General features: G+C 42.4%; 2 protein-coding genes across 12 annotated transcripts in view; both read left to right on the forward strand.

Annotated features, from left to right (window-relative positions):
* LOC137436867 (C4b-binding protein alpha chain) overlaps nucleotides 1-11777 on the forward strand; it is a 67774-nt gene extending 55997 nt beyond the window's left edge. For 7 of the 11 annotated variants that reach the window (XM_068131051.2, XM_068131054.2, XM_068131055.2 and 4 more), the window contains 3 exons: nucleotides 5306-5329; nucleotides 5644-5722; nucleotides 10186-11777. In XM_068131051.2, coding sequence (XP_067987152.2) covers nucleotides 5306-5329; nucleotides 5644-5722; nucleotides 10186-10309 — 227 coding nt within the window. In that variant the 3' untranslated portion in view covers nucleotides 10310-11777. Of the gene's footprint in view, nucleotides 1-5305; nucleotides 5330-5643; nucleotides 5738-10185 lie in introns of all 11 variants that reach the window. The other 4 variants (XM_068131056.2, XM_078787127.1, XM_078787128.1 and 1 more) reach the window with 1 other exon arrangement.
* A 10394-nt stretch (nucleotides 11778-22171) lies between these two features.
* LOC137436866 (histone H3.3A) lies at nucleotides 22172-27908 on the forward strand. The gene is made up of 4 exons (XM_068131050.2): nucleotides 22172-22308; nucleotides 24716-24867; nucleotides 26806-26959; nucleotides 27445-27908. Exons 2-4 carry the CDS (start codon nucleotides 24740-24742, stop codon nucleotides 27571-27573), a joined length of 411 nt encoding a protein of 136 aa, XP_067987151.1. The 5' UTR covers nucleotides 22172-22308; nucleotides 24716-24739; the 3' UTR covers nucleotides 27574-27908.
* Nucleotides 27909-27947: the final 39 nt, after the last annotated feature.

A 27947-nucleotide genomic window follows, 5' to 3' on the forward strand; every position in this document is an offset into this window, starting at 1 on the left:
CAGTAGCAGCAGTAGTAGTTGTAGCAATAGTAAGTTTTTTTTTAATTTTTTTTTTTTTTTTGTATACTGAATCGAGGCTCGTGAAGAGCTAACATTTACTTCACAACCAAATCAACCAGACAAACAAAATATATAAAAAGAGGGAGCGGAAGACAAGATGGGGAGAAAAGGGGAAGCACACAAACACAACATTTGAGAGCAGGGAGATGTGTGGGAGGGAGAGGGCTTGGGGGGAGGAGGCGTGGGAAGGGGGGGGGGGGTGGGAGAAGTATAAAACACAAGGACTTCCAGGACAAAAAAAAAAACCACCTTTAGAGGCCATTTTTCCCCGCAAGCGGGGGTTGGCCTTTTTCGGGAACTGTGGTTGTTGTTGTTTTTCGGTCCCCTTTTTGAAGCAATGTTTTATGGCCGGATGCCCTTCCTGACGCCAACCCTTTTTGCCGGGACAGAAGTTGGTATTTCAAAAAAGTGGAATTGGGGTGAAATTAGCGGGGGTAGAAAAGATCAAGGTTTTGGATGGGGGAAGATAAGAGGTGGTGGTGAACAGTAGTAGTAGTAGTAACGGTAGTAGTAGTAGTAGTAATGGTAGTAGTAACGGTAGTAGTAGTAGTAGTAACGGTAGTAGTAGTAGTAGTAACGGTAGTAGTAGTAGTAACGGTAGTAGTAGTAGTAGTAACGGTAGTAGTAGTAACGGTAGTAGTAGTTGTAGTAGTAACGGTAGTAGTAGTAGTAGTAACGGTAGTAGTAGTAGTAGTAGTAACGGTAGTAGTAGTAGTAGTAGTAGTAGTAACGGTAGTAGTAGTAGTAGTAACGGTAGTAGTAGTAATGGTAGTAGTAGTAGTAGTAACGGTAGTAGTAGTAGTAACGATAGTAGTAGTAGTAGTAACAGCAGCCACTGCTGATTTTGCCAACCATCTATATTATAATAGCCGTAGATTATTCTGTCTGTCTGTTGGGTGTCTGTCCGGGGTGTGGCTTACTCGGTTTGCAGAGTAGCTCCACCCATAGCTCCACCCATTCTGGGAGTGGCTTCATATAATTATAAACAAATATCCACCATTTTATTAACTCGCATAGCTTTGAGGCCTGTTTTGTAGGCCCGTGGTGTCTTGCTCTCTCTCCCAGTTTTATTTCAAATCAAATTCGATATATCATTTCATTTTTCACAGTCGCTAACATAGTTTTAGACTCGGTTGAAAAAAAACGGGAAGAAAATCCAATGAAAGTTGCCGTTTATAGAACGAAATGAATTCTCAAACGCCTGTAACTTCAAGGCCATTGAGTCTCTCTCACGCCTTTATCTCCAATCTAACTCACCATATGATTTCATTTTTATCGATGGTTTTAGACTCAGTGTCAGCAATAATTGAGAACATTCCACACACGTGGGAAAATGCAGATATATTTTTAAAAATCGCGTCATGGTGTATCATACACCGCCCAACATGACACCGACGGCAACGTGTCGATATATATAAAAAATTCGCTTTTGCTTTTCCGTTAAGATATATTACTTTTTCGTTTGACAGTCGTCACAAAAACGTCAACAATGATGCCGACATATATTTCTTCGTTTTTATTTCATTCAACATTATTAGCCGGAAGTAAAATATGTTTCAGGAAATTACCGAGAGATATTTCTTCGTTTTTTTTATTAGTTATGTGCGCATACACTTTCAATAGGTTTATTTGAAATCTTTAATTTTCCACAATATAATTTACTTGCCATTTATCATTTGATGATTACGAGACACTTCCTCTTGAGGATCGCGACAATTCATGCGCTGCGTGGAAACTTCTATTTCCAAAATGAATGAGACGATCGATGAAGAACGCAGACTTGAACAGGATGTAGCAAGAAAACGAATGAGACGGGCGAACGAGTCCATCGACGAACGTCAATGCAAACTTGCGGGGTCACCCGTGGGAATCCCACGGGCATGGATGTGTGTGACATTTTGACATATTGAGTTAGATGCTGCACATTCATTTTTACAAAATGGTTACTGGCAAGTCATCAGATCCAGAAATGGTGTAATGAACACAATTTATTTACGCGCAAGCACGAAAGCAAGACGGGCCGATTTCCGATTCCGACGGGCCGACGGGCGAGACGGTCCGATTTGGAGCAAGAAAAAGAACGAGACGGGAGAAAAACGAGAGAAACGAGACAGGGAAAGCCGATTGGAGAGGCGAGTGAGGAGCGATTGGAGAGGCGAGTGAGGAGCGATTGGAGAGGCGAGTGAGGAGCGATTGGAGAGGCGAGTGAGGAGCGATTGGAGAGGCGAGTGAGGAGCGATTGGAGAGGCGAGTGAGGAGCGATTGGAGAGGCGAGTGAGGAGCGATTGGAGAGGCGAGTGAGGAGCGATTGGAGAGGCGAGTGAGGAGCGATTGGAGAGGCGAGTGAGGAGCGATTGGAGAGGTGATTGGAGAGGCGAGTGAGGAGCGATTGGAGAGGCGAGTGAGGAGCGATTGGAGAGGAGAGTGAGGAGCGATTGGAGAGGAGAGTGAGGAGCGATTGGAGAGGAGAGTGAGGAGCGATTGGAGAGGAGAGTGAGGAGCGATTGGAGAGGAGAGTGAGGAGCGATTGGAGAGGAGAGGAGTGTGAGGGATTGGAGAGGAGTGTGAGGGATTGGAGAGGAGAGGAGTGTGAGGGATTGGAGAGGAGAGGAGTGTGAGGGATTGGAGAGGTGAGGAGTGCTAGGTGGAGAGAGGAGAGTGTCAGGTGGAGAGGAGTGAGGGGTCACATATTATGTGAAATAAATAAATTGTGTTCATTACACCATTTCTGGATCTGATGACTTGCCAGTAACCATTTTGTAAAAATGAATGTGCAGCATCTAACTCAATATGTCGAAATGTCACACACGTCCATGCCCGTGGGATTCCCACGGGTGACCCCACTATATTTCTTCGTTTTTATTTCATTCAACATTATTATCCGGAAGTAAAGGTTCACATGTTCATTTCACGTGTGCAAAAACAAACTCCATTTCACGTGTGCATGGACATGAAACACAGACGGGAAATTGCTTAGAGATATTTCGTTCGAAGCAATTATACACCGCCCAAATAAAATATTTCACCGATACACCGAGCGAATTTCAGCGAATTTCACCGAGTTTCAGGAAATTACCCAGAGATATTTCTTCGTTTTTATTTCATTAGTTACTAGCAGAAGTACTCAGCGTTGCCGGGCGGGGGAGGGGGGAAGGGCACGTACACTTTAAACATGTATATACATGTGGGGTGTGTGTGTGTGTGTGTGTGTGTGTGTGTGTGTGTGTGTGTGTGTGTGTGTGTGTGTGTGTGTGTGTGTGTGTGTGTGTGTGTGTGTGTGTGTGTGTGTGTGTGTGTGTGTGTGTGTGTGTGTGTGTGTGTGTCGATGTACATTTGTCTGTACATGTATGTGTGTGTATATATGTGTGTGTGTGTTTTTGTGCATGTGTATATATGTGTGTGTCTGTATGTGTATATATGTGTGTGTGTATGTATGTGTGTGTGTGGGTGTACATGTGTGTATGTGTGTATATATATATATATATATATGTGTGTGTATGTGCATATGTGTATGTGTGCATGTGTGTCGGTGTACATGTGTGTGTACACGTGTGTATGTGTGTGTGTCTGTGTGTGTGTATGTGTGTGTATACATATGTGTGTGTGTGAGTGTGTGTGTGGGTGTGGGTGTGTGAATAAGAGAGAGACCGAATTGTGAGATACAGAAATGAAAAAACGAGGTGTGTGTGTGTGTGTTATTGTGAAACTGCATGTGCAGGTGCAGCATCTAACTCAATATGTCAATGTTACACACGTCCATGCCCGTGGGATTCCCACGGGTGACCCCACTAGTCTTACTATAATTCACCAAATGTCCGTCCGTCTGTTCGAAGGTACCGCAAAAACGGCTGAACCGATTGCAACGATATTTTGGGTGGGTATTCTTGGGACCCCTGGAGTAAAAAAAACGACAAAAAAACCCACCTTTAGAGGCCATTTCCCCCCGCAAAGCGGGGATTGGCCTTTTTCGGGCACCGTGGTTGTTGTTTTTGTTGGTCCCCTTTTTGAAGCAATGTTTTACGGCCGGATGCCCTTCCTGCCGCCAACCCTTTTTGTCGCCTTTTACGACAAACAGGGAATTACCAGTGAACTGGTACTCAATTAGCCGACCTCCGAAGGATGACAGGCTGAGTCAACCCCCCTGGCGTTAATTCAGTGATCGACCGGGATTCGAACCCAGGATCCTAGGATCCTAAGCTGGCACCCTAGCCGCTAGCCCAACACCAGGCCCAACACCCAACACCAGGCCCAACACCCAACACCAGGCAGCCAACACAACAACAACACCAGGCAACACCAGTAAAATAGGCTATATTGTTTTTCCAATTTCAGCTTTGGCCTCCAGCATTTTCAGGTTTGGACTCTCGCATAACGTTATTTTCCCGGGTGCCGCACAAATGGCTGCACCGATCGCTGCACAGCTGCACCGATCGGCTGTACCGATCGGACTCGGTGACCTCAGACAAAGACCTTTTATAAGGACATGGGTTGAATCCCTGCTTGAGAGAATGCCAACCCCCTCCCTGCCATCATGGTCATCTCTCCAACTCACAATCCCACGAGATATGCAGAAAGGACGACCCAAAACCAATTATCTTCTTTTTGATTCGTATATAAACATCATTAAAAGTAAATATGACCTCGGCCAAAGTTCAAACAACGTGGGTTTAATCTCTACATGAGAGAATTCCACATAGCTATTTGGGCGGTGTATAAGCCTTTTAACTGTTGACTTGGTAGTTTTTACCATGAAGGAAACATTAACAATGTTTTAAAAAGTTTATTTTGTGATTAATTTGTGATTGGAGTTATGTTGTTTGGAATGAAAAAAGAGATATCGAGTTCAAGTGAATGATGAAATGCCGTGATGGTTTCTACTTTCTGAACGTGAACTTTGCGGATCGCCATATGCAGATTCACCACGGACCCACGATCGATGTTTCTATATGTGAACGTACCCGTTTGTTTGCGAACGGGTACGTTTTTCATGGAAGTCCTTCACGAACTTGCTGTCAATGTCTGATGTGTGACTGAAGATGCATACATTGAATGTGGAATTTATTGGTTTCATGCTTTAGCATTCGCCGTATCTGCATTGCCTGTTTGCTTCTGGCCTCCCACCCGCACAGGTATCTCACTAGTTGTATTAATAAAGATGTTGTACATTTTGCATTTGTTGCATGTGAGTTATCCTACTTGTTTCTGGTGATGGTAATAAAACCAATTTGTATTTTCTCTCTTGCAGCTGATAAACACATCTCCCACCTTGGTACGTACTGGATTTTTGTTTTTAACATTAGGCCGAGATTCCATAGGCAGTCTTTGCAGTAATTTGGGGGCGAGGGTTATCGAGAATATCAGTATAGGTTTAAAAGGTGAATTCACATGCTTTACTGCAGGGCCTCAGGTTTTCTCATGTTGCCAGTGCTTGGGCCTTGATATCCTAATTTAATTCTGTCATTGTCAAAAAACTGAGCTGTTCTCTTATCATTCCTCACTAACACAACTTCATTGAACACATTATGGATTCGTATTTGGAGACTGCTTGTTTTTTAACTGTATACTATAATTTTTGTCTTTCAGTTAAGATATTGTTGCCATTTCTTTCAATCGTGCTTGTTGGTGCATTTGGCGGCGTCTACTACTACTATAGGAGAAAGCAGTGAGTCCAACAAATGTAATTTCATGCACACTTCTGCCATAAACGTTCTAACTTTTATTGTAAATGTTTATTGCATTCGTGTAGAGTGATGACTGAAGTGAATTTGTATATCAAGTGCGAGCATGCGTATGTGTTTATTTATTTATTTCTATTTAAATAAATTTGTATTTAAATAAACGTATGCGTATTTAAATAAACATAAATGCAAATTTCCCGTGTGGAAAAAGTAAGTACACCCCGACATTTATCACTACTTCAAATACCTAAAATTAGAATCAGGTGCACCAGCTCAGGTGCAAATGATTAGAACATCGTTAGAGAGGATCTTGGAGGAACCTGTCTTATTTAAACCTCAGACATTTTGTTTGGTTTGCTCTTTATTGTTGAAGTGTGCGGCGTCACCATGCATAGATCAAAAGAGCTCTCTGAGGCCTTCAGAAAGAAGGTTATAGATGCCTACGAGTCTTGGAAGGGATTTAAAAAGATCTCCAAACAATTTGAAATCAATCATTCGACTGTCCGGAAGATCATCTACAAGTGGAGAAGATTCCAAGCAACTGCCAACTTGTTCAGGCCAGGCCACCCCAGCAAGTTCAGCCCGAGAGCAGACCGCAAGATGCTGAAAGAAGTCTCTAAGAACCCCAGAATGTCATCACGGGAGCTACAGGTAGCTCTTGCCACTGTTGATGTCAAAGTGCACGAGTCTACCATTAGAAAGAGGCTGCACAAATTTGATCTACTTGGAAGGTGTGCCAGGAGGAAACCTTTGCTGTCCAGAAAGAACATCAGGGCAAGACTAAAATTTGCCAATGAACACCTCGGCAAAGACCAGCACTTCTGGAACAATGTGCTCTGGACAGATGAGTCAACGGTAGAGCTATTTGGCCACAGTACCAGAAGACATGTTTGGCAAAAACCAAAGACAGCATTTGACCACAAGAACCTGATACCAACTGTAAAGCATGGTGGTGGAAATATTATGGTTTGGGGCAGCTTTGCTGCATCAGGACCTGGGCAGCTCACCATCATAGAATCCACTATGAATTCTTCATTGTACCAGAGGGTGCTTGAGGATAAATCTGTCGGAAAGTTGAAGCTCAACCGAAGGTGGACCTTGCAATATGACAATGACCCTAAACATACCAGTAAATCCACCAAGGAATGGCTGAAAAGAAAGAAATGGAGGGTTCTGGAATGGCCAAGTCAAAGCCCGGATCGAAATCCCATCGAGATGTTGTGGGGCGATTTGAAACGAGCTGTGCATGCAAGAAACCCCTTAAACATCGCACAGCTGAAAGAATTCTGCATGGAGGAGTGGGCAAAAATTTCTCCCAGTCGATGTCAGAGACTGGTAGACAGTTATAAGAAACGCCTACTTAAGGTTGTTTCTGCCAAAGGGGGCAATACCACCTACTAGAGCCAAGGGTGTACTTACTTTTTCCATATGCGAAATTTGCATTTATGTTTATTTAAGTTATACAATGGACTACAAAATGTAAATGTTTCATGATATTTGTTATCTTATATCACCTTTATCAATATTGTTGAAATGAAGATCAAATAGCTGTATGTTGAAATATGTTGAAAAAGTCAAAACTTTACATGGGGTGTACTTACTTTTTCACATGACTGTATGTAGCAATGTAACAAGTGTTTGTGCACTGTGCAGCAATATAACAAGCGTGTTTGTAGCAATGTAATAAGCATGTATGTAGCAACGTAACAAGCGTGTATGTAGCGATATAACAGGTGTTTGTGTAGCAATATAACAAGTGTGTATGTAGCATTATAACAAGCGTGGATGTATCTATAACAAGTGTTTGTGTAGGAATATAACAAGCGTGTATGTAGCAACGTAACAAGTGTTTATGAAGCAATATAACAAGCGTGTATGCAGCAATATAACAAGTGTTTATGTGGCAATATGACAAGCATGTAGGTATCACTATAACAAGTGTTTATGTTTCAATGCAACATATAAGAAGCATGTAGGTTTCAATGTAACAAGTGTTTATGCAGCATTATAACAAGGGTGTATGTAGCAATGTAACAAGTGTTTATGTAGCAATATAACAAGCCTGTAGGTATCAATATAACAAGTGTTTATGTTTCAATGTAACAAGTGTTTATGTCACAATATAACAATTGTTTATGTGTCAATATAACAAGTGTTTATGCAGCAATATAACAAGCATGTAGGTATCAATATAACAAGTGTTTGTTTCAATGCAACAAGTGTTTATGTGGCAATATAACAAGCGTGTAGGTATCACTATAACAAGTGTTTATGTATCAATATAACAAGTGTTTATGTGGCAATATAAGAAGCGTGTAGGTTTCAATGTAACAAGTGTTTATGCACATTATGACAAGTGTGTATGTAGCAATATAAGAAGCGTGGATGTATCAATATAACAAGTGTTTGTGTGGCAATATAACAAGCGTGTATGTGGCAATGTAACAAGCGTGTATGTAGCAACATAACAAGCGTGTAGGTATCAATATAACAAGTGTTTATGTCACAATATAACAAGCCTGTATGTAGCAATATAACAAGTGTTTATGTATCAATATAACAGGTGTTTATGTAGCAATATAACAAGCGTGTATGTAGCAATATAACAAGTGTTTATGTATCAATATAACAAGTGTTTGTGTTGCAATATAACAAGCGTGTATGTAGCAATATAACAAGCGTGTATGCAGCAATATAACAAGTGTTTATGTATCAATATAACAAGCGTGTATGTAGCAATGTAACAAGCATGTATGTAGCAATGTAACAAGCGTGTATGTAGCAATATAACAAGCGTGTATGCAGCAATATAACAAGCGTGTATGTAGCGATGTAACAAGCGTGTATGTAGCAACGTAAGAAGTGTGTATGTAGCAACGTAAGAAGTGTGTAGGTATCAATATGACAAGTGTTTATGTTGCATTATAACAAGCGTGTATGTAGCAATGTAACAAGCGTGTATGTAGCGATGTAACAAGCGTGTATGTAGCAACGTAAGAAGTGTGTAGGTATCAATATAACAAGTGTTTATGTAGCAATATAACAAGTGCTTATGTAGCAATATAACAAGCCTGTAGGTATCAATATAACAAGTGTTTATGCAGCAATATAACAAGGGTGTATATAGCAATATAACAAGTGTTTATGTTTCAATGCAACAAGTGTTTATGTGGCAATATAACAAGCATGTAGGTATCACTATAACAAGTGTTTATGTATCAATATAACAAGTGTTTATGTGGCAATATAAGAAGCGTGTAGGTTTCAATGTAACAAGTGTTTACGCAGCATTATGACAAGGGTGTATGTATCAATATAACAAGTGTGTATGTATCAATTTAACAAGCATATATGTATCAATATAACAAGTGTGTATGTAGCAATATAACAAGTGTGTATGTAGCAATATAACAAGTGTGTATGTAGCAATATAACAAGTGTTTGTGTGGCAATATAACAAGCGTGTGGGTATCAATATAACAAGTGTTTATGTATCAAGACAACAAGTGTTTATGTATCAACATAACAAGTGTTTATGTGGCAATATAAGAAGCGTGTAGGTTTCAATATAGCAAGTGTGTATGTAGCAATATAACAAGTGTTTATGTATCAATATAACAAGTGTGTATGTAGCAATATAACAAGTGTGTATGTCGCAATATAACAAGTGTTTATGTATCAATATAACAAGTGTATGTATCAATATGACAAGTGTTTATGTTGAAATATAACAATCGTGTATGTATCAATATAACAAGTGTGTATGTGGCAATATAACATGAGTCATTTAAAATCACATGTTCATTTTGTGTTGTGCTTTCGGACAAGCGTCCTTTCTCCAATCTGATTGATTGATTAGCACAGCAATGGCTCCTAAAGATTTCCTTAATCTGTAGGAAATCCTTAGCTGAGGATTTTCGAAGGGATGTTTATGCAACAGCACCTTGGGAAATCTTTCCTTATCCATAAAGCACTTGGAGCCACGATCATGCTTGATACATGTATGCAAATGAATTTAAACTAAACTCAACCTAAACAAAGAATCATGACCATTCTTACAATGTATAATACTCGATAACTTATCAAAGTTTGCTTCTAATTGGTGGAGAAGAGCTGATGACAGTGGGGGGTTCCCTTCACTTTAAGGGTGGATTTAAGGGAAATCTTAAGGATATTCATATATGCAAGCATCCTCAACTGAAGGATGTCCTTGAGGGAAAAGATAAGGAAATCCATAACTTTTTCCTTCCGGATGCTTTATGCAACCATGCCTTAGTCATTGAAAATACTTATTACTGTCATTGAAATGTGTTCATGTTAATGTGTTCATGTTAATAAAATCAAATGTGTAGCAATTTTTGAAATGGATTTAGTTTAAATTCATTGGAAGTTTCCATAATTAAATCCATAAATTGTATTCGTTTTTAATTCGAATTACTCACTGCAGGGCAAAGAATAAGCCTGCAGTATGCGTCTCAAAGAATGTGCCTGCAGTATGCGTTCCAACGAATGAGCCTGCAGTATGCGTCCCTCTTCATCCGCAAAAAGTCACCGTCCCCGTTAATGCTTAAAGAAACTATGGAGAAAAGATGTGAACACCTTCACGGAAATCCTCAGCTTGGAGGAAGGACGTCGCTACTCGTGGAGCTTTGCAGGAAAGTACATTCTGCCTTTGGCCATGTATGTGGGGATATGATTGTTCCTTGAGGACAGAAATGAGAGCTTGTTGAGGAAGACGTGAGGGAATTATTGTATATGATGCTAAACGTATTTTGTTTAGATTGCTCCATTGAACAGTGGCTCCATTGTACATTGTACATTGATGGTACAGTGGCTCTTCTATAATGCTAATAGTCTTTAATCCTTCAATTTAAAGGCTTCTTGACATTTATTTATCTGGAAACTTATCAGCATTTGCAGTAAATATGGTTGAGTTTGTAATCCTTGAAACAGTCATTAAATCGACCACAGGCTTCTCCTTTCACTCATGACCTCTCTCACTTCCCACACCACCCTTCTCAATTTTTATTTAATTTCAAGCTCATCGACCCATCCTGCTCAATATCATTAATGTATACTCGACACAAAATGAATCTTTGGTAAACTTTTGCTCCTCCAGAAAGACACCCAATCAGTCTTGCTCACTTTTATGACAATGGCGGCGTAGCATAATACTCACATGCTTTCTAAATAAAAAGTATTTTCTTTTGTCCTTTGTGTTTTCTTTTGTCCTTTTTATGCTTTGTTTGATTGTTGGTCAGCGCTTGGTGCATTATGTTCTTGTATTATCAATGTCTTTGACTGAAGAACAAAGATCGCTTCGCGTACGTACGCTCGTGAAAGTCACCATTTTTGTTCGCATGCTCCGTAGCTATTGGTTAGATCGAGTGAATGACCTGGTGCCACTCCGTGTGGCCCACTCAGTGCCCGCTGTGCTTTTGGATCTATTTATTTTTGTTGCACTAACCATCCTGCACCTTAATGCACGCAACCCGTAGAGAGGATCTTAGCGTCGCCAAATTGATCTTGGTAGCACGATTTTGAAAGGCCTGTAAATCCACATGCTCTTCCATTGAAGATCGTCCAACGATCGTGCACTTCCACATGGTAGTATTTGAATTCGTGATTTATTTTTGTTTCTCAATGTTAATGTGTGGTGCTCGGTTTGAACATTAACCAGACCAGTGCAATGTCTTTGCCGTTGAGCACTGGCTTGCTTGGATTGATTGCAAACATGATCATTACATGAGCTTTCTTTATTAGAATGCTACGAGGTTGTTATTTGTGCTTCATCATGACTTATTTTCGAATTTTCTGTGCACTATTTTCTTTTTAAATGTACAATTCAAAAGCTTTTCATGTCGCTCATGACCAAGTGTATTCAGTACATGGTGTATTTAGTCGAACACCAAAAGGAAAATGTTTCCTTTCAACATTGATTTTTAATGCTGCTACTTGCAGTGCAGTACACTTTTGTTTGCTGTATCTGTAATTGAATTGCTTTGTGTCTCTGATACCATTAAAGGCGAGTTTGGTTAATGCAGGCCTCCTTTCCTCAAATGGGATGCATCGCTTAGCATTGGGAATGGCTTATCGCTGTTGTCGGGTTTGTTTCTCCAATTAGCACCCTCAATTTGTAATGGTAGCAGAGTTTCTTCGACCCCTTGGAGTATTATACCACCATTTAGAAAATGAATTTTAGTATTATTATTGTTATTATTATTATTATTATTACTTGCAAAATCGATGATTTTTCAAGTATAATGGTCGGTTGCGTTTGTGGTTCTGTCTGTGTGTTTGTCTGTTTGTCCGTTTGTTTGTCACCGGCCTACAGATCACAATTTTCAACCGATCTTCACGAAACTTCACCAAACAGTAGAGTTGTTCAAAAGCAAGAAGCCTATTGTTTTGGGGGTCAAAAGGTCAACATAGGCCAAAGGTCACCAACTTTGCTAAATTTCTAAAATCCTCAATTTTCATCCGATTGACTTGAAATTTGAAGAGGACTTCCATATCTGGTCACGGAATTCAACCACCAAGTATTTTTGAGGTCAACATTGGCCAAAAGGTCAACATAGGCCAAATTTCTAAACTCAATTTTCATCCGATTGACTTCAAATTTGAAGAGGACTTGCATATGTGGTCACTGAATTCAACCACCAAGTATATTTGAGGTCAACATAGGCCAAAAGGTCAACATAGGCCAAATTTCTAAAATCACCAATTTTCATTTGATTGACTTGAAATTCTAAGAGGACTTCCATATTTGGTCACTGAATTCAACCACCAACTATTTTTGAGGTCAACATAGGCCAAAAGGTCAACATAGGCCAAATTTCTAAAATCCTCAATTTTCATCCGATTGACTTGAAATTTGAAGAGGACTTCCATATGTGGTCACTGAATTCAACCACCAAGTATATTTGAAGTCAACATCAGCAAAAGGTCAACATAGACCGAATTTCTAAAATCACCAATTTTCATTTGATTGACTTGAAATTCTAAGAGGATTTACATATATGGTCACTGAATTCAACCACCAACTATTTTTGAGGTCAACATAGGCCAAGTTTTTAAAATCCTCAATTTTAATCCGATTGTCTTGAAAATTGAACAGCATTTGCACATTGTCACTAAATAGGAAAACTAACTATTTTTGAGGTCAAAAGGTCAAAGGTCAACTCAAGGTCAACCTTCCAAAATCATTTTTCATCTGAAAAATCATCGCTTTTCTTCCTATTGACCGGAGCTTTGATAAAGATTGTCAATTTTAATCTTGATGAAATGGACAATATGCTGTATAAATGGAATTTTTTTTCTTCAGGGGGGGGGGGGGGGCGGATTTTGCAAGTATCATGCTCCACATGACGTCTTCTTGTTTATTTATTTATTTTCGACCTGCAGTCGACACGCCAAATTTCCAAATTGTATCAATTTCCGACCCGCATCCCGGAGTCAGCTGGGACGTTCTTTATGAGGATTTGCATCAATGATGGGAATATAAAATATTCTGGGTGGCCTATTTTTTAAGGTCATGACCTAATTTTAGACGCTGACATTTTTCCACACAACTTTACAGATTTGTTGAATCAAAACTAAATTGCCCTCTCTAAATAGCCTAGAGCACGGTGCATTTACGCTTAATTTACATCATGCCACTCTGGGTTAAAGGTAAAGATCAAATGGCGGTCTGCAAAAAAAAAAAAAGTTTTTTGTAAATTCTGTAAAAGATTTAAGATAAGAACTGACCATTCCTCCCTGCAATGATTCTTACGGTTTAAAGAAACCGAGGGCCAAATTGCATGGTGGTTGGAAAAGCTACAGCATTATTTCATTGTGGTCCATAGAGCTGGGAGGTCTCGTGGGAATGCAGATCTTGACATTCCTGCCTGGAACAACACTAAATCCTGCACGTGACAAGAGGACAGGGAACAATTTACAGACACCACCCATAAGATCCTCATCGTGCAGCCCAGGTGGTAAAATCAGCCTTGTCACTAACGACGAAGGATAAATTCAGTACTTTGGATTGAAGCACTGCCCAGCGGGAGGGATCCTTACTGGGTCCAGTGTACAGTTGATGAGAATAGGCCAAAAGATGGTAAAATAGGCCAGAATGAGAGATGGTAAAAGGCTGTGGGGGGTTTCTTTTGTTTTTTTTTGGGGGGGGGGGGGTTGGTTTGGGTTTTTTTTTTGTTTTGGGGGGGGGGGGTTTGTTTTTGGGGTTTTTAAAAAAATTTTTTTAACAAAGATGCAAGCATTTATTGACTGGCTGGGGGGTGTGGATCATTGTGTGTAGGAATTTGGAAAAGGGCACCCTCGGTGCTGGGAGCACACTGCTCCGGAGCAGGCCATGAGCCCTGAGGGGAGTCGAGATTTGTGGGCCTGGGTATCTTGGGAGTGAACCCTCTGTCACGTGCCAGGTGTACTCGGGGAAGCCAGAGAGGGCTTCCACATAATTTGTCTAGTAGCAGATAAGCTCAACAGTGGCAGTCGCCCCCTCAGCCAGTTGAAGGCTGCGTCCTGCTACTCTATCAATTTTATCCCAGCCTCCAAAACTTTGGTCTAACACACCTGGATCATTGTGCTGCGCTAGAGAGCAGGTAGAAACCTGCAAGGAGAGCCACACCACCTTGCCCAAAGATTGTATGAAGGCACAGAAGGAAAATTTGAGGGTGAAGCCTACAACTTAGTATAGCACCAACAGGTGGGCCACGAGTAAATTGGTTCCATTTACCTACAAGACGAGGGCACTTCCCATTGGAGAGGAGGTTAAATGTAAACAACAACAACAACAACAACATGCATTTTAAGGCCATTTTCCTTGCTAGAGTGGGGGTTAGCCTTGCGGTCCCCATGACAATCTTCTCCATTTTGCCCTATTTTCTGCATCTGCAGATGCTATTCATCACAATGCCGATGTGATATGCATAGCAGATATGCTATGCAGATGCAGATTTCTGCATCTGCTATTTTCTGCAGGAGGTTAAATGTAAAAAAGGGGAAAATGTGTTTTTAAAAATGTAGGACAGATTGAGACGTTTCTTCCTTCTTACCATCAATACGAGTTGTTCCACCATCACCTCGAGATCGATCTCCGTGCCTGATAAGACAAGCTCCTGTGAGCCGCTTTACTGTTGACCTCGGTCACCACATGTGGCTTGATTTTCGTCACTGGAGATGGCCGAAGTTAAATGTGTTAATGGACCGTGAGAGGGTTAGATTAGTTGAGGGATTCATAGGGATAGGAGATGGGTCATAGAATAAAAGGTTTAGCGGGGCAGTTAGGTACATAATGAAGGTAAGGGCTGAAGCTACCTTGCCAAGTCTCGCTTGCTACCGCCGCATGCTCCTACTGACAAGAACATCTCATCATGATCGTCATCATAGGGTCGATCTTGATCGGACATCGGACGAAAGAACATCTGCTGCCAGCCATACAAGCTGCAGCCACTTACCTGATGTCCAGCTCATCTGTAGCCTCACCTTTGCCTGTCAATCATGCCAGTTTGCCATCTGCCACGCCACCTGCTGTTTCCTTGTTCATGGGCTATAAGAGTTAAGAAGACAATTGCTTGCTTTGGGGGCCACATTGGCCGAAAACGTTTTGTCGTCCCTCCAGGCCAGGCCATTTTTGTTGAGGCCGTTGGGCCACTTTTAAGTGCTGTTAGGCTCTGTGGTCATCAGGGACGCTTGGTGTGCAGTGGCACATGGCTCTTGTAGACGGCAGGTGATCAGAGCCATCCAAACTAAAGAACATCAACACGGACAATTTTCCAAGTTTAACCCGCAAACTAAAAAGCAAATCTAGTTGAAATGTGTCCAACCTTCCCAGTAAAGTACGTTCATATTCTATTTTGTGATAAGCACAAAAGACAAGTAGACCAGGTGGATTTATGAAAAAAGGCCATGTATAACCTTCTGGGTGCATTTTGGGGTAAACGTTGTGAAGTGAAAGTAAAAGAGCTGCATGTATATATACATGATATATAATTATATAAATGCTTGTTCAAAGAAATTGTCCAAAAATGGCAATTTGGCGGCCATTTTGTTTATGCTAATTAGAAGGTCAAAAACTCAAAATTCGGCTTGGGAACCGGGTGAATCGAATCCAGCCTACCCTAATTATGTTAAAAAGTGAGGTTCCCCAAAAATACACCTAACATTCACATTTCTCAGAAATCCGTCTGGTCTAAAGGGCACTTACGTTTCTTGAGGTCTCAGCACACACATACTGTCTTTATTTACCTTTCCGCTCACCAGGCGGCGAACTCGTGACAATACAGTAGATTACAACTTAGCATTTTACTAGTTAAAGAAAAACTTTTACAACAATAATACACAGAGTTTAATAACAATCCGAGTGATCAATTTGTATTTCAATTTTAGCCTTTCGAGCTCAATAAACGTGTCAATGAAAGTCACATGTCAATTTGTCTGCCGCTTCTCAACAAGTCTGCCACTTCTTAACAAGTCTGCCACTTCTCAACAACTCTGCCACTTCTCAACAACTCTGCCACTTCTCAACAACTCTGCCACTTCTCAACCACTCTGCCACTTCTCAACAAGTCTGCCACTTCTTAACAAGTCTGCCACTTCTCAACAACTCTGCCACTTCTCAACAACTCTGCCACTTCTCAACAACTCTGCCACTTCTCAACAACTCTGCCACTTCTCAACCACTCTGCCACTTCTCAACAAGTCTGACACTTCTCAACAAGTCTGACACTTCTCAACAAGTCTGACACTTCTCAACAAGTCTGACACTTCTCAACAAGTCTGACACTTCTCAACAAGTCTGACACTTCTCAACAACTCTGCCACTTCTCAACAAGTCTGACACTTCTCAACAACTGACACTTCTCAATAAGTCTGACACTTCTCAACAACTCTGCCACTTCTCAACAAGTCTGCCACTTCTCAACAAGTCTGACACTTCTCAACAAGTCTGCCACTTCTCAACAAGTCTGACACTTCTCAACAACTGACACTTCTCAACAAGTCTGACACTTCTCAACAAGTCTGCCACTTCTCAACAACTGACACTTCTCAACAAGTCTGCCACTTCTCAACAAGTCTGACACTTCTCAACAACTGACACTTCTCAACAAGTCTGACACTTCTCAACAAGTCTGCCACTTCTCAACAACTGACACTTCTCAACAAGTCTGCCACTTCTCAACAAGTCTGACACTTCTCAACAACTGACACTTCTCAACAACTCTGCCACTTCTCAACAAGTCTGCCACTTCTTCTCAACAACTCTGCCACTTCTCAACAAGTCTGACACTTCTCAACAACTCTGCCATTTCTCAACAAGTCTGACACGTCTCAACAAGTCTGACACTTCTTGTAGTAATTGGCCGTCGAGTTGGGATTATGTCACAGCGGGTTGTGTTGTGGCACCGTGGCTGCTCGGCCAGATTGTGTGCGGCGTCGTCGTTTTGAGGACAGGGTATCTGTTTGGGCGGTGGGGGGAGGGGGAGGGGATCAATTTGGGAACAAGTTGGCTGTGCACCAGGGCTGGGGTCAGCGTGCTCCTTATTACCTACGCTGCTGGTTGTATCATTTTATGGGGGTGTGGCTGCTGCTGATGCAATGTCTCCCTATAACCAGTCACCTGTGCTCATTTCGCTGACCTCGGAAGGACGACAGGCTGGGTCAACTCACCTGTTTTAATTCTACGGCACGACGGGGGCTCAAACTCAGGACCCTAAGATCTCAAGCCAGCCTAAGCCTAACCCTAACCCTAACGACCTGTTAAACTTGCTTTGGAAGTCTCCACAGGTGAATTGGCAAGAATTTATCGGTGATGATGAGATTGGGCGTTCCTGATTTCGCATAAATGGTTTTGAGATCATTGATCACCACGTGCGAGGTGAGTTCAGCCAAGCACTGGACCTCGGGGAATTTGGAGTCGTAATGGATTACAACCAAAAATTGCTTCCATTCAAAAGAAAGATATTGGCAGCGGGCTTTGAGTTTGACCAGGGGCGGGCAGGTATTGGATGCGGTAGTGGAGGTGCTGCTGCTTGTGCTTCTTCTCGGATGGAATTGACCTCCAACTTGTCAATGAAACTCGGTGGAGGGGCATTGCGTGCCAATGCGACTGAGCGCATCAGGGATGAACAATTGGCAGCCCGGTCTCCACTGTATGTCACCGTCATGTCGTGACAAATGCATCCGCATGCGCTGATGAAGTCGGGGGGGGAAACATGTGTAGGGGTTTGACGAATATATCTACTAGTGGCTTGTGGTCGGTTATATATGGCCGTCATGTGCCCAAAGATGAGGTATTGGAATTTCCGACCGGCGAACAATATTGCACGCTACTCTTTTCCGATGGGTGCATATCTCTGCTCGGCTGAGTTCACACTTCGTGATGCATATGCTATCGGCCTATCGTCTTGAATGAGCCCAGTGCCATATCCATTGTTTCAGGCATCTGTAGCAAGGGAGATAGGGGTGTTGATATCGTGAAGTTTCAGCACTGGGGGTCATGTGATCATGACCTGGAGGTCTTGCATGTTTATTACCCCCATCAAAAGGTGGATGGAGGTTGCTTTTACTCCTGACTGAACAGAATATCTCAAAAAGTTGTGGATGGAATCGGACAAAATTTGGTGGACAGCTTGGGAGTGTGACGAGGACGAATTGATTCAACGAATACTATAACAAAAAAATTCTAGTGATTCTTCACCATTGAGAGATATGGCAAAAACCGATATATATCATGATACGTAGTGTGTTCAAAAAGTATCCGACCTTTATTTTTCGTGCGTAAAAAAAAAGAAGCTAGTCAGGCGTTGATTGGTGCACGTATGTAGGCGATCCTAATGCGCACGCGTGAATTTTTTCCCACCTGCAGAAGCTGTCATTCGACGGCAGACCGCCGATGAGTGAGGACATGTAAGTGAGCACCGTCGGATTTTCGTTTTTGACAAAATGACGGAAAAACTTGAACAACGCTACTGCATCAAATTTTGTGTTTTTTGGCCTCGGGGATGTTGGATGCTTCCATTGTGATGACTGCAACTTGGTTTCTGGGTCGTACCCATAAACCCAGGACTCATCGCCAGTGATCACTGTGTTGAGGAAGCTGGGATCGCTGTTCACAGTCTCCAGCATGTCCTGTGCGATCTCCAAACGGAGTTGCTTCTGCTCAATCGTTAGCAGCTTTGGTACGAACTTCGCTGAGATTCTCCTGAAGCCCAAATCCTCCTTCATAATGGAATGAACGGTGTTGAATCTTGCGGATCGTTTCCACTTGGGAATCGCCAAGCTTTACACAAAATCTCAAAAAGTTATGGACAAGTTATGAATAAAAGTGGTGGATGAGTTGGTTCAGTGACAAGAACAAGCCAATTCGATTTTGGTTCAGGTCCAAATCCAGATCTGGCCTATCGGTAGGATACAGAACATAAACTGTTCACCCTGGTGGTGGTGTGCGCTCTATGGAGTTCCATTCTAATTATCAAAGTACCAAGCTATATTCTTTTCTGTCGATTGTCTGAGGGGGCTATCATCTCGAACACATTTGGGATGAACTTTCCTAAGTATGTGACCATGCGTAAAAATACAATTTCTACCTCGGCTTTATTAGTGGACTATGGCATGCTCAGCACTGAGCTGACACTTTCAAGGTTTTAAGATAAACAAGCATTCTGAGTATTGCGCTGCAATACATGTCCCCTACCAAAGTTCAAAGTGCCATAACTTTGTCAAAAATGATAGAATATACAAATTTATGCACGGTTGATGCTGGTTTTCAAACTTGATCTGAGGTATGCTGAGACACATGTGTGTCACGCCTCGCCTCGTTGATAAGCCCGCAAGGTCGCTCCGTGGAGCAGCCTGCACGTATTGCACTGTGTGAATTATATAATTACCAACTCACGGTCTGAGGAACTAGCGATTCAAGAGATATCCATTAAAAAAAAAAAAAATTCGTTTAATTAACGATATCTGCCAAACCTCGTGACTTATCGCAAATTCCAAAAGGACATTTTAGTAGACTGACATGCTGAACAGATCTGTGAAGTTTCCCCTCGATTGGATCAAAAATGAGGGAGGAGCTCGGTTTTATAGGTTCATGCTTAAAAACGTCATAACTGAAACCATGTGACGCATGACGTCATGATCACTGACTTTTTTGTTCGTCATGGGTATGCGATTCTGCCTGCAAAGCTTGGTCTCGATCTGTTCAGCCGTTGCAGAGAAAAAGGGGTTTTCGTGTTTTCACGAAAAACAATATGGCGGCCGAACCACGTGACCTGTGACGTCATAATTACCATTAAAATATTCTACAGACCGAGTCCCCCCTAATGTGAAAATTTGATCTCAATCGGTCCTATTATTGCAGAGAAGATCTTTTTTAAAGGAAATTAAAACTTAAAATGGCACTGAGTTAAGGATCATCAGAATTATCACAATTCCCAAAGTTCAAAGTGCCATAACTTTGTCAAAAATGATCGAAACGTCGTGAAGTTCGAACTTGATCTGTAACTTATCATGAGGAAACCATGTGCCAAGTTTAAAATCATTAGCATTAAGAGTTTAGAAAAAAAGTCCGGAAAACTGTTCTTTGCGTGACGGACGGACGGACAGACTGACAGACTGACAGACGGAGGGACGGAGGGACGGAGTGCAAATCTATAGTCCCCTCCGGTGTACACCGGTAGGGGACTAATACGCCCTTGCTCGAAATGGCATGCCCAAGGTATTCCACTCCATCAGCACGGCATACGCACACATACCTGGTTTCTTTGCATTCAGGTTCAGTCCCGACGCGATGACCTGTGCAAGGTGATTTAAAAAAACCCTCTCAGCCTGCTGGTCTTACCCCACACGAGGATATCTTCCAGTACAATTTTAACTCCCAACAAGTTTGCTGACAAAAATTGAATGACATTTTTCATGATTTGCTGACAAAAACAAAACATTGCTGACAAATGTCATTTTTCATGATTTTCTGACAAACAAAAAGTTTGCTGACAACAAATGACATTTTGCATGATTTTCTGACAAAAACCCCAAAAATGCTGACAAATGTCATTTTTCATGATTTTCTGACAAAAACAAAAAGTTTGCTGACAACAAAATTTTTTTTTTTTTTTTTTTTTTTTTTTGTATACTGAATCGAGGCTCGTGAAAGAGCTAACATTTATTTCACAAACAAATCAACCAGACAAACAAAATATATAAAAAGAGGGAGCGGAAGACAAGATGGGGAGAGAAGGGGAAGCACACAACCACAACATTTGAGAGCAGGGAGAAGTGTGGGAGGGAGAGGGCTTGGGGCAGGAGGCGTGGGAAGGAGGGGGGGGGGGGGGGGTGGAGGTATTCTTTTTTTTGTATACTGAATCGAGGCTCGTGAAAGAGCTAACATTTATTTCACAAACAAATCAACCAGACAAACAAAATATACAAAAAGAGGGAGCGGAAGACAAGATGGGGAGAGAAGGGGAAGCACACAACCACAACATTTGAGAGCAGGGAGAAGTGTGGGAGGGAGAGGGCTTGGGGCAGGAGGCGTGGGAAGGAGGGGGGGGGGACGGGGGGGGGGAGGTATTTTTTTTTTGACATTTTTTTGACATGTCATTTGACATTTGACATGTCATGTCATGTCATGTCATTGTCATTTGACATTTTGACATGAAAAATGACATTTTTCATGCTTTTCTGACACAAACAAAAAGTTTGCTGACAGCAGATGACATTTTTCATGCTTTTCTGACACAAACAAAAAGTTTGCTGACAGCAGATGACATTTTTCATGATTTTCTGACAAAAACAAAAAGCTTGGTGACAGCAAATGACATTTTTCATGATTTTCTGCCAAAAAAATAAAAAATAAATTGGTGACAAATGACATTTCTCATGATTTTCTGACAAAAAATTTGCTGACAACAAATTACATTTTTCATGAATTCTGACAAAAAAAACCACCAACTCGTGAGTGATGTTAAACAGTCGAACCCATAGATATATATATATAGATTGGCAGTGGGTCACGACAGGGCGAGATTTCCGGCCGCCATCTTGCCACAGGAAAGCTTTCAAGTTGCCATCTGTGGAATGCACTCGCGTCATCGTCATTTGCAAGTTATTGTTGATTAAATTGACTACAACTGGCGAACAAAGTATATATATATATCTATGGTCGAACGATGCTCGTTCCAGCAATTTCTTAGCACGGGTTGTCGGGGTTGTCTGCAATTGCCTTCACCGCGTTATTTTTTCGTGTTCTATCGTTTTAAATGCTGAGCGTCAAGGAGGGGTCGAAGGTAGAAGCGAAAGAGAATGACAAGAAACAAGCTTCGTTTCATTAAATAGACGTATCCTAGTTCCCAGATAATATTCGCCGTAACTGCTGCAGCTCTTGGCTCCTCCCTCTTCAGTGATATGACGTCCTACGTTTCTTTACGAGGTGACGTCACGCCGTACGAAACGTGACGACTTGCGCCGAAATCATTTTATACCGCACTGCATGCTGGGAATGTGTACATCCTCCATTCCCCTGTGGAGAAAAGCGCGGGCTCAGTGGCTGGTGGCAGTTTTCGCAGCGCAGGTTTGTAGTTTCCTCTGAAATCGGTACTTTTGTGTTTTTAGTTTTATTTTGCGCCCTGTGCGAATTATTTGGAAGGAAGAGAGGGGCTGGCTGTGTGTATGTGTGAGTGATTGTGTAAGAATTGTTCGATCTCAATCTTCCCTCGCACCGTGTTGAGGCCGACTTTGATTAATGTCGATGTTTTCACTGAACGACGTTCATGATCGATGAGGGACACGTCGAATCGAGAGGGGTTAACGTCATTTATTATAAAAACAAAAATTCGGAAATAATCTCCCCAAAAAACTGACGAGGCGCCGGTCCATGTTTGTTGGTTCGAAGCGGGAAGAACGAGGGAGGACGCCATGTTTGGCATGTTCCTGAATCTTTTGTGTTGCGGGTTCTTATTGTTTATTTATTTATTTAGTTTTGTTCGGCAAGTGCCTGAAACAAAATTACAACGAAATGTTCGGAATTTCATTTCGTTCTTCGTTTTGTAATAACATTGGATCGTAAGTGTGGTAAGATTGTTCCTCTCTTTGTACAGACGGCTTCCTTTCCTTCCCTCAGGCTCAGGGTCAGGTGTCGTCTCGAGACTCGAGCCCCTATGAAACCCCGCCCTCTCCCTATGAAACTCCGCCCTCTCCCTATGAAACCCCGCCCCCTCGCTCGTCCGGCATACGCTCTTTCTCCACCCCCCCCCTTATCCTGTTCGTTCATTATTTTAACGTCTGTCCCACTGTTAATTCTATATTGCGCTTCCATGAGCCTCGCTCGCGCCTGTAAAAAAAAAAAAAAAATTTACGATGTAATTTTGAACGAAGTTTTGATGAGCGAATTTAAATTTATTTCCTGTATGTTATGAATATTGTTCAGTTTTACTCTGAGAGTGAATGACTTGTTTTGCTATGGCGAGTTCTGCATTGCTCCATTTTTCCCCTCTTTTTTTTTCTCCTTTTTTCACCATTTCTCCATTTTTTTCCCTCCGTTATTAACTATCGCCTGAATGAGTGAATTAGATCTCGTTTTTCGTTTGAGGTCAGGTGGGGGGGGTTTATTTACTCCCGCTAGTTTGAGTATGCCAGTCAGTGGATGTTGGTACACAGTACACACGCAAACAATCTCCGATACTTGACGTGCTTATTTACCTGTTACATGCTAGTTGTATTTAGTGGTAGATGCTTTAACTATGTTTCTGCCTTTGCTTGCGTGGACGTTGATTTTTATTTATTTATTATTATTCACGTTGGGAGAAAACAGGAAGTATACAAAGTTGATATTCGTTGGTATCGGTCTGCTTGGCACATTAACATAATTTATCCTATGAGATGGTCCGCCACGCTCACTTGCCTACATCTTTTCGTGTGAGGTTGGCTTCGGTATAGTTCTGTCACGTCACCCCCCCGCCCCCCTCATTCAAACTACCTGATCCCCAATCTCTCAAGCCCGCTCCCTCCTTCCCAAACGCCCGCTCCCTCCTTCCCAAACGCCCGCTCCCTCCTTCCCAAACGCCCGCTCCCTCCTTCCCAAACGCCCGCTCCCTCATTCCCAAACGCCCGCTCCCTCATTCCCAAACGCCCGCTCCCTCATTCCCAAACGCCCGCTCCCTCATTCCCAAACGCCCGCTCCCTTTGAGATTCCCACGTATCCCTCCCTCCGAAAGGTCTGCTCCCCCCTACCCCCCTCCTTGCAAAATGCTCGTTCCCTCAAACTCCCGTTGCTTCCCTCCCTCCGAAATGCCTGCTCCCTTCCTCCCTCCGAAACACCTGCTCCCCCTGAAGCGCTCTCCCGCCCCTCCCCTGAAACTTTCACACGCCCCATCCCCCCGAAAAGCTCACATTCCCCCTTCACCCCGAAACATTCACCTACACCCCCTCCCTCCTGAATGCTTACCTGCCTCCACCCTGCTGAAACACCCCCTCCTCGCCCTTCCCCGAAACACCCACTCTGCCCTCCCTCCGAAACGCCCGCTCCACCCTCCCTCCGGAATTCTCTCCCCCCCCCCCCCCCCCCACTTTCCCTCTGGAATGCCCTCTTTCAACCCACCCCCCTTCCCTACGAAATGCACCACACCACCTCCATCTGCAACATCCACTCCCCCCCCCCCCCCACCTGCCATGCCCACTTCCACCCTCCCCCTTTATCCAAAACGCCCCACACCCCCGTCCTTCCGAAATGTCCTCTACCTCCTCCCTCTGAAACATCCTCGCTCTTTGAAATGCCTGCTCGCCCCCCTCCTTCCGAAACACCTGCTTGCCCCTCCCTCTGAACCTCCCCCCCCCCAAAAAATACCCATTCCTCCTCCCTCCAAAATGCTCGTTCCCTCTCCCTCTGAAACCCCTGCTTCCCCTCCCCTCTTCGCGAAACACTCACCTAATACCCCTTTTTTTCATTGCTCTCCACTTTATTCTGTGCTTCCGCCCTGAAGTGAGAAAGCAAGTATCAGAGCAGGATGGCACGTACCAAGCAAACCGCTCGCAAGTCCACTGGAGGAAAAGCCCCTCGCAAGCAGCTGGCTACAAAGGCTGCTCGCAAAAGTGCCCCATCAACTGGTGGTGTGAAGAAGCCTCACCGCTACAGGTATCACAACTCTTAAGATGCTCTTGTTTGCTGTTGGGGTTGCATTCTTCTTTTCACACCATCCCAATTACATTTTGTCATTAATCTATCGTCTCTGGCAGCTTACTGACTTCATATCTGATGCTTAACGAAGGAGTATTGACCGCATAAAAATCTGCTCACATTAAGAGGGTCTAAGGAGGTCTGTGGGGAGTTTGAACCCCCCCCCCCCCTTCCCAAATAGGTATTTGCTCTCTTCTCTGAAACTACACACAATTTTGATGAAGCTTGACCACAACCTTCATCACCAATGATGCACCAAAGTTTTTTCATCGCATTAAAACAAAAAAAAATTAAGGGTCCCGGGGGTCTGTGGGGGTGGGGAGGGAGGGTTGACACCCCCCATGCCCCCAAAATAGGTATTTGCTCTCTCCTCAGAAACTACATGCTATTTCAATGAAACTTGACCACAAAGTTGTATCACCCGTGATGGACTAAAGGTTGTTCATGGCATAAAAAAGAAATATCAGGGGTTTGCCCCCAAAATAGGTACTTACTTTCTTCATTACATATTTTGTGGGTCGTCCATGCCTATCAGTGGTTCATTGGTTGTACCAGATGAGCCCAGGGGCATTGCCCCAGTTTTTGTAGAGGGCCCGTTCTCTGGCGCGGAAGGGGATCCCCACCTCATCATTGGACAGCTCTGTACGAAAGCTAAAAAGGTGTGATCTGTTCTACAACCAACAACTAATAAGTTCAAGATGAATTGGAGAAGATTCAACAAACATAGCTGGAACTTGGAGAAGGAAATCATTCTCTACTGCAAAGCGTATTCTGCGCATGAAGCCCGGGGGACTAATGGTAAAGGAGAAAAATTTGTGAACCAGTTGAAATTGACTAAGCTGGAAGCCAAGGTTGATGATAAAGTTTCACAATTTGGTTCATGAATAATGATTCTTTACCAAAAAGGAGGTGGAGATGTTGGGTTGTCGGAGAACTTCCTCATTTTTCTAAATAAATAAATAAATCTGCAAATAAGAGACTATAATCAAGGGAAGAAACCCTACCAGAGTTCTGTTTGTAACAAGGCCTTTGTTTCTTCATGAACTTTATTTCGTCGTCAAAAAATACATTGGAAAAACACAACGGAGGTGCGAGTACATCGCGACGTGTAAATAATGATTACTCAGCAAAACAACCAAATACCAAGATCGGGAAAATTAAATGAAAAGAACCTTCACATTTATGAGTGCCTACATTGTGCCAGTGATCATTGCAGCCACAGGTGTGAGGAAGAAGAATATTAGTACTTTAAAACCATCCTGGGGAATATTTCTCGAAACTAACTGCAGTTGGAAGCTGTCCGGGGTGCAGTGCCGATCCTCGAAGGAACCGTCGGAACGAAACTCTGAGAACACGTAAACTCCACAAGTTGCTCTATCAAATGTGGAACTTTACCAAAAGGGAGGTGGACACACGTACATGCACAAAAAAAAACCTTCTGAAACCTGCATGTGGAGATTACCAATGACACACACACACACGCACACCTTATTTTAGTAATAGATGAAGATTTACATGGTGTTAGTCAGAATTTTGATTGAATGTGCATCGAGTACCTGTCACGTGTATATACACTGCCTGGCATGGCTAACACAAGTTGTGCATCGTGGACAAATATATAAAAGTAATTCAAGGTATAATTAGTACCTATGAACACATCTCATGGGGTTCTTTTACTCACTCACTTATCTTAATTGTCTCTTTTAACATGTAAGACTGCGTTGTTGGGCTCTTTTAATTATCCTCGAAAATGTAACAATTAGTTTTTAACTTGTGCATTTGAAACTTGTTTTTGTGTCATGGTAAATGCTTAGTTGACGGATTTGTAGACTGGTTAAGTACAGGTATGTAACGGAGCTCACTTTCATTATTCAATCCCCTTCATGTAATCGTCAGGCCCGGTACCGTAGCCCTGCGTGAAATCCGCCGGTACCAGAAGTCCACAGAGTTGCTCATCCGCAAACTCCCCTTTCAGCGTCTGGTACGTGAGATTGCTCAGGATTTTAAAACGGACCTTCGCTTCCAGAGTGCTGCCATCGGAGCCTTGCAGGTATGTGACAAGTGCAGTAAAGAAGAAGATTTTTAATAGTGACCTCATTCCGATTCTAAACCTTGCATGTCTTGTGGGCAGATTATGAGCAAGGTTTTAAAGTCATTTAACTTTTATTTTATAGTTAACATGTACAAGCTTTATGATTTTAATCTTTTAAAATCAATTTCTGTCTCCCGTTTGCAGGAAGACATTTAAAAGTCGCAATTTATTAATCACAAATTTTAACCTTAAATGGGTTTGAGGTTCGAGTTGGGGAGTCGGATGGAATGGGCCAGGATTTTTTTGGGAACAAAAGTTGCTTTGTGATCTTCGCCAAAGATCACTGTGCGACGGACGATACCATTGCACTGCCGTGCGACTACGTCGCCATGCTCTCCCGTCGCGTCTCGTAGGATCAATTATCACTACCTCGTTGAACTTGCCTTGTTCGCCGATTCCATTGAGCTCGAGCACATTGACAAGTATTTGTTCCTTTTATCCAGGAGGCAAGCGAGGCCTATCTCGTGGGCCTTTTTGAAGATACCAACCTGTGCGCCATCCACGCCAAGCGCGTCACCATCATGCCCAAGGACATCCAGCTGGCACGTCGTATTCGCGGCGAGCGAGCTTAAACGGAGAATAAAGCCCATTTGGTGGCATCCATGCCAGTGTTGAGGTAACGTGTAACAAAGGTTAGCTATACATATTTGAGCTATGCAGTTATTTTCTGTATGCTTCTTTTTTTTGTTTTTTTTTTGTTTTAATCTTCATGAGACTATTTGCCCCATAAATTATAACTGCCTTTTATTTGAGGCTTTTGATCCGGGTGGTGTTTAAGTTTTTCTGTTCAAATCTGTCCCTGTGCATTGGCTCCTCATTCGCATTAGCTTCCCACAATCGGGATGCATAGTTGTTACGAGGTTTGGAATTTTTTATGAAGTTGCCAAATAAAAAGGATTTATCCAAATGATTTTGATTGAATTGATTTTCTGTGCAAGCTAGCCAA

The sequence above is a fragment of the Myxine glutinosa genome, chromosome 11 (genome assembly GCF_964187855.1).
Source record: "Myxine glutinosa chromosome 11, kmMyxGlut1.1, whole genome shotgun sequence".
Taxonomy (NCBI): Eukaryota; Metazoa; Chordata; class Myxini; order Myxiniformes; family Myxinidae; genus Myxine; species Myxine glutinosa.

Excerpts from the sequence above, each read along its gene's own strand:
- LOC137436866 (XM_068131050.2), top strand. The coding sequence starts at position 24,740 with ATGGCACGTACCAAGCAAACCGCTCGCAAGTCCACTGGAGGAAAAGCC. Across the intron at positions 24,868-26,805 it reads AAGAAGCCTCACCGCTACAG|GCCCGGTACCGTAGCCCTGC; the intron begins GTATCACAACTC and ends TGTAATCGTCAG. Across the intron at positions 26,960-27,444 it reads CTGCCATCGGAGCCTTGCAG|GAGGCAAGCGAGGCCTATCT; the intron begins GTATGTGACAAG and ends CCTTTTATCCAG.